General features: G+C 49.7%; 1 protein-coding gene across 2 annotated transcripts in view; it reads left to right on the forward strand.

Moving 5' to 3' along the window:
* Positions 1-3,714: 3,714 nt before the first annotated feature.
* Positions 3,715-11,271, forward strand: part of Ano7 (anoctamin 7) — a 29,451-nt gene continuing 21,894 nt past the window's right edge. Inside the window, exons 1-4 of one of the 2 annotated variants that reach the window (XM_021198924.1) lie at positions 3,715-3,861; positions 4,899-5,013; positions 6,972-7,029; positions 10,071-10,201. In XM_021198924.1, the coding sequence (XP_021054583.1) occupies positions 4,906-5,013; positions 6,972-7,029; positions 10,071-10,201 (297 nt within the window). In that variant the 5' untranslated portion in view covers positions 3,715-3,861; positions 4,899-4,905. The remainder of the gene's footprint in view (positions 3,862-4,898; positions 5,014-6,971; positions 7,030-10,070; positions 10,202-11,271) is intronic. The other variant, XM_021198925.1, reaches the window with a different exon arrangement.

The raw sequence follows: 11,271 nt of genomic DNA on the forward strand, positions 1-11,271 counted from the left end.
CTCCAGAAATGACCGCTTTTTCTCTCCCAGTTCCTCTTCTGCATCATTCTCCAACCAAAGCGTAGAAGGTCTTAGCTCCTTTTCCCGTGAAAATCCATGTTCACCCTGTCTGCACCCTCCTATTCAGAGCCCGTAGGACCTGCTCCCTGCTTTTCTGTCCTGGTCATCCCAAACCCACCTGCTAGCTCTATCCAGCTCTGCCAGATGGAATCAGGAACAAAGGACAGAATAAGACAGTGTTTGGTAATACCCCAAGCCCCGCTGCAACTTTACCATCTCTGCCATAGTGGGGCATAGGAGGGGCACCCAGGGACATGTTCTTAGGACCTTGCTTTCGGCCACATACTCACTTGTGTGGGCATTCAGAGTACAGAAGAGCTGAACAGAGATGACCTGTGGCTTCTACCCTGTTTCCCTCTCCTGCCCCTGGGCACCAAGCCTGGAGAGGGTGTTTCAGGAAGGGAAGGAGTAGGGGCACCCGAGGCAGGTGCCAGGCCAATTGTGTAGGCGTAGCATAGGCTGGGTGTGGACAGAGAATGGTATCACTGGGCTCCTGGTCTTTGTGGATGTGACCTGAGAGACATTAAAACAATTTGGGGCCAGAAGGCTGGAGAGGTATAGGCAGCTAAACTTAGGAAAACTATCCAGGGTTAGGTGTGGGAACCTGTGACCTAATTTGCTAGGATGCAGCCCCAACCCCCAGCTAGAAAGGAAACATACCAGGGCCTAGGGCCCTCTGGCCAACCTACCTAGATATCACACCCACCTCCTTCCCCGTGGGTACCTAGCCTTCTGAGCAGGGTTAGGTCAGGACTGGATCTCTTGCTGTGGAATGGGTTTATTCATTTATTTATTATTTTAATTTTATGTGTATGAGTAGTTTTCCTCCATACTGCTTTGCCATTTGAGGCCAGAAGAGGTCATTGAATCCTCTGATTCTGAGTGATAGATGGTTGCGAGCTGTCCTGTGGGTGCTTGGAACCTAACACTGGTTCTCTGCAGGAGCAGCAGATGCTTCTAACTCTCCAGCCCCTGTAATGGATTTATGTTACATAAGCCAATGAAAACGCTACAGCCAAATAAAGCAAATGTCAAAGATCAGGGGCTTGAGTCTCCCTAGCACCTGAGATCTCACAAGACACCTGTACTGACGAGTTCCTTCCCTTCCTTCTGCAAAAGGTAATAGAGCTTGATGAAGCATCAGCTCACACGGGACTGTGTAGCATACAGGGGAGCTGGTGAGATTCTGGCGTAGTTGTTAAGACACTCCCCACCAACCAAGCCTGATGGCCTGAGTTCAGTCCCTGGAAACCCACATGGAGGCAGGGGAAGAGTGGCTCTTACAAGCTGTTCTTCACATGTATGTGTTAGTGTGCATGCTTGCGTGTGTGCACACACACATTTCTACAAGAATAAATACAACTTTTAAAGAAACAGCCAAAGGATAAGAATCCTTTCAGATGTCCTGCATACAGATATCCCTGAGGGCTTTCATGCCATCCCACCCCTGTAGTGTGGAGAGACTTCCAGCAGCAGGCTCTGAGTGCTACCAAAAACAGACTGGAGCCAGGAACTTGTGTATGCCTATGATCCCAGCACTCAAGAGGCACCCTGGCCCACAAAACAAGATCCTGTCTCAAAAAAAAAAAAGGGGGGGGGAGGTACACACCACACCTTTAATTCCAATATTCATGAGGCAGAGGCAGGTGGATCTCTGAAATTCAAAGCTAACCTGGTCTGCAGAGTGAGCTCCAGGACAGCCAGGGCTACACAGAGAAGCCCTGTCCCGAAAAACAACACAGGAGAAGAGATTTGGGGTGGAGAGACCTTGAAATTGGCTTTTTCCTATGGCCCTCTGCTATTGACCAACCAGAACAAGAATGAGGTTGCAGCTGGTGAGGGAGGGGTGATCATGGACTTCCCAGCTTACCCCGTGGTGGATCAAGCTGCCTTCTGGGACTTGCTAAGATCACTCGCATCCTCACCCCCACCTTCCTGGCCCTCCTCCCTTTGTGCTGCCCATGTTCTCTCCTGTTTTCTATGAGGCTTGATGGCAGTCATGTCCAGAGTCCATCTCTGGGTCTGGGTAGTCTGGTCTCCCTGGAGTACCCAAGACCTGTTGCCCACCAGGGGTTTGCCTGCTGTTTATCTCACAACACCCAGAATGGAGGCGGCCTGGGAGGTGCCAAGGCCTAAAGCTGCTGAGGGGGCTTGGAGACCTGAGCCTGAGGTCCTCAGAGATAGCTTAGAAGGGATCAGAGGGGAAAGAAGGAGACAGGGGAGTGGCTCACTGACTGGCCAAAACCAAGGAGCAGAAGAGCTGGGCCAGCTCTGAGAAGGTGCACATGCCTGTTGAGGTCAGGCCATACCTTGCCCTAAGTTCCTCCATATCGTGTAAACCAGTGACCACCCCTGAGATATGGCATTTACAAGCAGCTTTGTACTCTATTGAGGATGGAAAGTACACCGCCAGTTCCACACCATCCACGTGGCACAGACTACTGAATGGTCATCCTGGGAATAGAAAGAGTACTACTCTGTAATTTATCATAGTGGGTTGGGACTGTGGTGGATATGAGCATATTAATATCATATCAGGAAAATCAAGCCCAAGAACTTCCTGGGCACACCAGGCCAAGGAAACTATGGAACCCCTGCATGTGAACCCCATAGAGGAGTACACATCTAGCAGTTGGCTGATGAGAGTCCCCACTGACCAGTCTCCTCACTGCCCTGCATACATCAAGGACTGACTAACAGGCAAAGAAGTGACTCTCCCAGAGGCTTCTGGTTGTCTGGGCGCACTGCTGATGCCCACCATGGCAGATGCCATCTGCCCTCTTCCCATCTCCGTTGTCACTCAGCTCCTTCCTTTGTCTGGACCCCGACTTGCCCTTTTGCCTCCACGCACAGCAAGACTCGGCTCTGCTGCCTCACTCTCAAACCTGCGGTTGGGGGTCCTGACCCAGCCACAGTCTCCCCAGGTTCTCCAGTCCCGTTCACCTCATTGTCAGAGACTCGTGACCCCGAGTTTCCCAGCTTTGGCTTCTCAGGCCTGTTGGAAACTCTGAAACTCCTTGCATCTTTAACCCCTTACAACCATTCCATAATCTACACATATACATAGAGAGAGAAATGTACTGTGTGATATTAGTATATCATGAGAGTAATTAAGATTAGAATATAGTAACCTGTGTTTGCCTCAGCCAGGACTGCCGAGGACTGCAGGAATATCTGGCAAATTGCTGCCATTGAAAATCTTGTGAATTGTCAATAAAATGTGACACTGTGGGAAAATAGAACTGTTCCTCTGTGTTTCTGACAGTGTGTTCCCAAGAACGTCCAAGCTCACACTACTAGAAATGGTAAAGCCCTCTCCCTTTTCTCCCCCATGAAACTTCACTTCACCCCCCACATAAACAGGGCCACCTGGCAGGGGACACCTATGGCTGGCCCTGTAACCACCATCTCCCTGGACTTCCCTTATGGAAGACAGGCCTGCTGCCACTGGAATCTCTAAGCAAATAAGGTGCCTCGAATTTGCATGTAGGGTGTGTGAAGGAAAAGTGGGCTGGCTGTTGGCTGGCTCAGAGCCCCACACCCTGTTTTCAAACAGGCAGATCCTGTCCAGAGACACAATCAGAGACCTCACCCTGGTGGCCAACTGCACTTAGTACCTCTCTTGTCTGCTTCCAGCCCTTTACCCTGTGCTGGGAGGCAAGGGCAGGTGAGCAGCTGCTACAGCTCAGGCAGGGCCCTGGAGACGGGGCTGGCTGTCCCTGATTTTGCTCCTGCTGGAACCAGGCTTGTGTTGATGGGCTAGCTGTGAACTCTGGTCTCCTCTGGAAGCCACTGTGCCAGGTAGGCTGGTGTCCTCCTGGATGCTCGGGCCATGGGGAGGACAGGAGGGAGATGGACTGCAGAAAATATGAGCCACTGGCGCTCCTGGCTCTGAACGCCGAGCAGCAGTGTTGGGGCTTACTCTTGGGCCCCAGAAGCCTACCTGGCAGTGTCTTCTCTAAGCTCCAGAGAGGCAGGGACGGTGTTCAGTGTGGCTTTGAATAGGGCACCCTACCCTAAGGACCCAGCATTCCACCTGCTCATAACAGATCGTATCTGGAGTCTTTGATTGGGACTTCTTTGTCTTCCCTGTCCCACCCATCAGATGACATACGCTCCAGAGCCTTTGTCCAAGGGTACCCTGTGGTTCTCACTGGCTCCTGGGGTCCCCACATTGTAGTGCCGAGTTCTAGCAGGTTTGGGCTTATGTCTACCATTCCAGGCCTCCATTTATCTAAAATGGGGAATTAGAATGAGAGTGATGTCGTTCCCTTCCCGTCCACTGGAACAACAGCCCTGCTCCCAGCCTCCTCCTTCCAGGACCACAGGTCACAGGCTGGCATAGAAAGCCCATAAAACTCCAAAAGGGATTGTGTTTTTCCTTGCAGGGAGAGCCTGGGGTCTAAACAGTAGGTCCTCCAGAATTGCAAAAAAGGCAGATGGCTTTAAAGGGCACTGTCTATCCTCCATGGCCCAAGGGGCCCTCCTCTATAAGAAGGGGTTGGGGGTCTGTGTGGCAACCTCATAGTATACTTTACCCAGAGTGAAAGGGAGCTCCACACTTGGGTGGGTGGGTGGATGGATGGATGGATGGATGTTAGGCTCCTAGATATGACATCACTCAGTGGCTGGCTCTTTTCCTGGATGTCAGGATCCTCACATGCCCACATTAGGATAGTACTGTCTGGCTCTAACAGAGCCCTTGTTAGTCTATGACCCAGCCCCCTCACCTGTAAAATAGGCTTACTGCAGGCTCTGCCACGGTGTCAGGGCTGGCTCTCATTGGTGTCCTCTCTAACCACTCCATCCTCTGGCTCCCTGGCCTTGGTGTGGCGCAGGAGTGAGATGCCACGGGGGCAAGCTCGAGAAGAAGACAGCGTGGTGCTGATCGACATGACCTCCCCTGAAGCAGGGAATGGATGTTCCTATGGGAGCACAGCCCAAGCCTCAGAGGTATCCTCAACCCTAGGGGCTGGCCAGCATGGTGAAACCACCCTTCCCCCTCCTCCCTGGGCTTTGATCGTGAGGCTTCTGTGTGCTGTGTGATTTGGGAGGTCTCCCATCCCAATCAGGACTTACTTATACTCTTGTCCTGTCCTGGAGCCCTTGAAAAGTGGGTACAGCATCCAGATGCACCCCCATCCCTGGATGACAAGGGGACAGATGTCTCCTTGACAACAGTCACCTCCCTCAAACTTGGAGGAGGCAGGATCAGGGGAAGGGAGAGAAGCTAAAGACAGGAACAAGGGCCAGGGTTTGGTCCTCTCTGCCAGAGCCACTGTGCTATTAGTCATGAAACACAGGAAGGAAGGCGGGCCCAGTGAGGATGTTGGGGTCTCACTTAGCACGGGGAATGAAATAGTCCTAAGGGGAGGATAAGGATGGGAGAGGGCAAGGGAACGGGAATGGGGGTTCAGGATCAGGCGTGAGGAAGGGCAGGGGGGATGGCTAGGTGGTCATGAGAATGAATGGAAACCTGCAGCTCTCAGGGGTGGGCAGGTGGCGGCATCTCCAGGACATGACAGAGACCTGGGCTAAGGGAGGCCACATGTCATGTTTTCTATGGATGTGAGAAATGTGGGGTATGGTGAATGACCCATGGGTCCTGATGCACACAAAGACCTGCAAATACCGGAAGACAGGTGGCAGGTGCACAGGGTGGCCACACCCTGGGTGTTTTGCTGCCTCCACACTTTTTTTTCTGGAAATGGAAAGGTGCTTCTGCATCTAACAATTTGTCAGAAGAGCAGTTCATGGAGGAGGAGGAGGAGGAGGAGGACTTTAGCTAGGGTCATATCCTGGCTGGGATGAACAGTGAGGTTGGTAGATGGGGTTAGAAGAAGGTGTATAAGGTTAAGAACATGTTTGGGGCTACCTGAAGATTAGACTAGGGAACAGGAGAAGTTAGCCTTGGGATAGAGGTCTAGTCCCTCGTGAGACAGGTAGAGAGGCCTTCTGAAAAGGTGAGTAGCCTCAGAGGGAGAGCATCCTGGTCTACCCAGCTTCCTTTGGCCTCAGCTGAGCCTCTTCTTCATCACTAAGGCATAGACACTGGCGGACAGAACCAAGGAGGCACTCCTTAGCGCCTGCTGAAGAACAGAGTCCCTCTAGGTACCATTTTCTGGTCTTCTAAACTTAGTCCATCTTTAGGACTCCTCCTGTTGGAAAGGCCACTGACATCCCAAGTAGGCTGGGAGGACTGTAAGTCTCTCTTTGATGCCACACGGGAGGATACTGGTTCTTCCCCAAGGCTGTTCCCGTATCTGAGATGCCCCTTTCTATTGCCCCTGTCCTGTGAAGTGAGGTCCCCAGAGAGAGGAACACACAGCCTTGCTCTCCCAAGGGAAAAGAAGGAGTCTACCTTCTGGTTGCCATGACTCGTCCTCAAGGTCACATTGGCGGTAGTGTGGCTTCCCTTCCAGTTGTGGAGACCGGGAAGGGCATTCAAAGTAGGCCCAACCATGGTTTTTGCCCATTTGATCCTTGCCACGGGCCTGGTGGTGTGTCCAAAGACCAAGGGTAGCTGGTGGGGAAGATTAGGATAGTGATGGCTCGACACTAGCCTGCCCGTCTAATTCTGCCTTTTAGCAGCCCTTCTGCCCTGTAGCCCCCAACTTTTCTCTGCATACCCCTTGGTTAGTAGGATCATCTGGGGCAGAGCTAGAACCGGGGTGGCAAGACAGGAATGATGGAGAAGACTGGGGAGGAAATGGAGAAGGGGAGGAAGAAATGAGAATGGCATCCTAGGAAGAATGAGGGGAGGATGGAGAGGCTGCAAGTTGAATACAGGAGGGGAAGAGAGGACCGTGGAAGGAGGTGGCCGGAAGGGGAAGAAGCAGCCTGGAAGCGGGCAGGGTTGGCAGTGAGTCATCTGATGGTTGGATACTGATGGCATCCCATCCTTCCTCCAGGCAGGTAAACAGCAGGTGGCCCCCAGCAGAGTTGGGAGCTCTGCCAAACCCCCAATTGGTAAGCCATCTGAACACTGTTGGTCCTGGGGTGGGGTCACACACAGGGTGCCTGGGGTGACAGCAGGAAGCCGGTAGGCTTGGATCAGCTCAATCGCCAGGTCTCCTTGTGATCGATCTCCAGTGTGCTGGGGAGAGGAGAGAGCTGCCTGCTGAGCAAGCGGTAGGAAGGGAGGTAACAGAAAAGGAAGGACCCTGCCCACCGGTAGGAGGGTTCAGAGAGGGAAACCCACCCAGCCTGCTCCAGCCTTAGCACAAACTGTCCCCTCCTCCATTTTCTGTCACAGGAGCTGGCCATCTCTCTCTCTCACACACACACACACACACACACACACACACACACCTTTCTACCTTATGTTTTATCATATCCATCTTTCTAGCCCAGGGCTCCCCGCTGCCCAAAGGCTCCTTCATTTCCTGGTTCTGAGATCAAGGGCCCACACCCATCAGCTCCACAGGGACCGCAGACAACTCTAACCACACACTCACCCATGACTATTACGAAGGAGCGAAGGGAGAAATCATCATGTTTAGGCAAAAGTCTGTGGGAACTGAAACGCACGCACTGCTCAGGGCCTGTAAGAAGGCACAGGGCGTGGTGGCCCACGCCTTTAATCCCAGCAGAGGCAGGTGGATTTCAGAGTGTGAGGCCAGCCTGGTCTACAAAGTGAGTTCCAGGACAGCCAGAGGCTATACAGAGAAACCCTGTCTCAAACAAACAAACAAACAAACAAACCAAAAACAACAAAAAAAGAAGGCACAGAGAACCCCGAAGATTCCACAGGAAGTGAGCGCAGCTTTGCATAGGACCCAGAAATTCTCTCTGCAGGTGGTCAAGGGAAGCTAATATTGATGCTGTTGGGTTTTTTAGGCAATTTTTTTGAACCCTTTTTATTGATAAATAACTTACATCCTACAAAGTTCCCCGTTCTTTTCTCTTTCTGTCGTGAATGGGGACTAAGGCGACCGTTTACATACAAGCTTTTGTGTGGACATGCGCTGCTAATTTTTCTGTTGATCGTTGCTAGTTCTGGATGGAATGGCTAGGCCATAAGGTAACTCAATGTCTAACCTTTCATTTCGTTGCCAAAGTGTTCTCCAAGGAGAGTTCCCTGTTTCACATGGTACCACAGCGTGAGGCCACACTCAGCCCAGGCCCCTTACCACTGCCTCTGTTTGGATCAGTGGGGGTGAGATGTTACTGAGGAAGAACTCAAAGTGAAACTGGCATTATATCATAAAGGACTCACTAATAGATTTGCTTAGCACACAGTAAGCCACACAAGTGGAATTCAGCTAAAGGATTACTTCCTCCGAACTACTCCAGAAAATAAGTACTGTGCTAACCAGGCCCATTAGAGATAAGCAAAACTTAGGATACTGAATGTAAATATTTACCCTCCTGAACTGAACAGCCTTTAGACCCTGAGTCCCACACCAAAGACACACCTCTAGGGAGGCAGTGCAGGGTCACAGCTGTGATGAAGTTCCAGTCTGCCATTAAGTCCCCTATAAATGTTAGGTGGACAAGATGACCCTGGGTAACAACTCTGGTGTAGTTAAAATAATTCTGGCAGTGTCTTCGTGGTTTAGATCTCCTATCTGCCAGGACAGTCACACTTACAGCCAGAAACAGATGTAAGGATCTGTGCGTGTAAAGCCTGAGGCGTGTAAGGAAACCTTCTGAGAGGGGCTGACTCTCATTTTGGCATTAACCTCAGTTAGTCAGGTGCCTCAGTAAAGAGCTGTTCTTCATTTCTGAGTGAGCCTAGACTGCTCACTGTGGAGGGAGGCATAGTATCAGTATAGCATTAGCTCACTATCTCACTGTGGATTGGAGTTGTATTGTATTTTCTTTCTTTTTTTTTTTTTTTCTTTTTCTTTTTCTTTTTTCTTTTTTTTGGTTGTGAGCCTTCATGTGGTTGTTGAGAATTGAATTTTAGGACCTCTGCTCGCTCCGGTCAACCTGCTTACTCAGTCCCTGCTCCCTCCAGCCCAAAGATTTATTTATTATTATACATAAGTACACTGTAGCTGTCTTCAGACACACCAGAAGAGGGCGTCAGATCTCATTACGGATGGCTGTGAGCCACCATGTGGTTGCTGGGATTTGAACTCAGGACCTTCGAAAGAGCAGTCAGTACTCTTACCCGCTGAGCCATCTCACCAGCCCTCAGTCTGTATTGGCTATCTTTGCTTGTACCAGCTGGACATTTCATATCTTCTTTAGAAAATCTCTCTTCAAAATCTTTGCCCATTTTAAAATTGGTTGTCTTTCCTTCTTTTGCTCTTTCTCTTTCTTTTTTCTTTCTTTCTCCTTTCTTTCTTTCTTTCTTTCTTTCTTTCTTTCTTTCTTTCTTTCTTTCTTTCTTTCTTTCTTTCTTTCTGTGTGTGTTTGTATGTGTATGGTTGTATGTGTATGATTGTGTGTATGTTAGCCATTTTAATTCTGGATACAATCCCTTATTAGAAACATTTTTTTGCTTTTTTTTGTTTTGTTTTGTTTTTGTTTTTTCGAGACAGGGTTTCTCTGTATAGCCCTGACGGTCCTGGAGCTCACTTTGTAGACCAGGCTGACCTTGAACTCAGAAAACATTTTTTGCAAATAGTTTCCCTGTCCTCTGGATTGCCTTTTGGCTTTTGGATGGCATCCTCTCATAAAATTTGTCTTATTGATTTTTGATTTATTGCTGTGGGTTTTGTTTATTTGTTTCTTTGTTTTCCCCCAAGGAATCACACCTAACCAGGTTTCCTTAGGAGTTTGGGACATAGACTGTGGGAACCAAGCTACAGAAGGGATCTCAGGAGGACACACCCAGTCCCTCCCCAGCCATTCCAGTTCCTGATCTGCATTACAAGCTCACCTACCCTCCAGTACTAACTACAACCTAGGAGAGGTCTGGGCAAGAGCCACAGAGAAGCCCATGGCTCTCACTTCTCCTCCCAATCCCTACATTCCTGCTGAAACTCCACAGCCCTGCCCTGGGCCTACGTTCCGTTAACCAGAGAGCTCTCTCCCTCTGTCCGCATTGATCCTTGCAGATTTTGTTCTTGTTTGGGAAGAAGGCCTGAGGAACCAAGAGAACCCCACAAAGGACAAGACAAACACACACGAGGTCTGGCGGGAGACTTTTCTGAAGAATCTTTGCTCAACTGGCCTGAAAATAGATCAGGTACATGGCGGTAAAGAGAGGGTTGTCTAGATTCTGTATTTTCTCATGACCTAGAGTTTATTCTGCATGCCAGAGGGCTTACTGCCCGAGGATATGAAGCACCCTAGGCCCTAGGGTTCTGCTGGATACCCACCCTTTAGGAAGCTCCCTCTGACTAGGGAACCACTGAATTCCAGACAAGCAAGACCATGAATCCACCATAATGCACTAGGCTCACTCACTGAGGCTAAAGCCTTCAGGGAAACTGGTAAAACTGCCTCCATCTTTGCTACCCATGGCCTGTCTCCAGTTTTTGTCAGTGACCATCATTTGCAATTGCTGTTGGTGTTTATAGGATATAGCAAATTCAAAGGTCGCTTTATGTGTTTTATGTAAAGTACCACTTAGAATAACTTAACACTGATTACAAGAAGCAGGAGAAAATGAAGCAGTCATGTAAGCCCTGGGTGAGCCCTGGGGAGGGCAAGCAGGAGGGGATCTCAGGGTGAGGGGTGTGCAGAGCCCTGTCTTACCCTCATGCCCTTCATTGCCAGGTCTTTATTTACATTCATAGTCTTCACCCTCTGCCCTCCCAGCCCCCTTCTTCTGTCCCCAGAAGGGGCATTGTCATCATGTTCCCCCTCTCTAAGAATCAATTGTGAAACTTCTGTTAATCCTATCATTTAGCCTTTCCACTTGGCTTTGTCTGTTTGACAATAGTCTTACTTTTTCCATTTTCTGTAGCCTGGGAGGTTTTCCCACAGCAAGTACAGTCCAGCCTTGCTGTTGGCTGGTGGGAGTTTGATTTATTCCCACTTGGCCACCCCAATGACCTCTTAGAGTGGCTGTCACATTGCAATTCTCCTAGGAACAGAGTTGATGACACCTGTGGTTACATTGTCACCTGGGAGTGCTAGCACCTCCTTGCTCTGAATATTCTCAACACATATCATTTTTAGACTCTTCCATTTCCTTTTGTTATTTTTAAGTTTTTTTTTTAAATATATTCATTTGTTTTATGTATATGAATACACCATTACTCTCTTCAGACACACCAGAAGAGGGCATTGGATCCCATTACAGATGGTTGT

The sequence above is a fragment of the Mus pahari genome, chromosome 5, assembly GCF_900095145.1.
Source record: "Mus pahari chromosome 5, PAHARI_EIJ_v1.1, whole genome shotgun sequence".
NCBI lineage: Eukaryota > Metazoa > Chordata > Mammalia > Rodentia > Muridae > Mus > Mus pahari.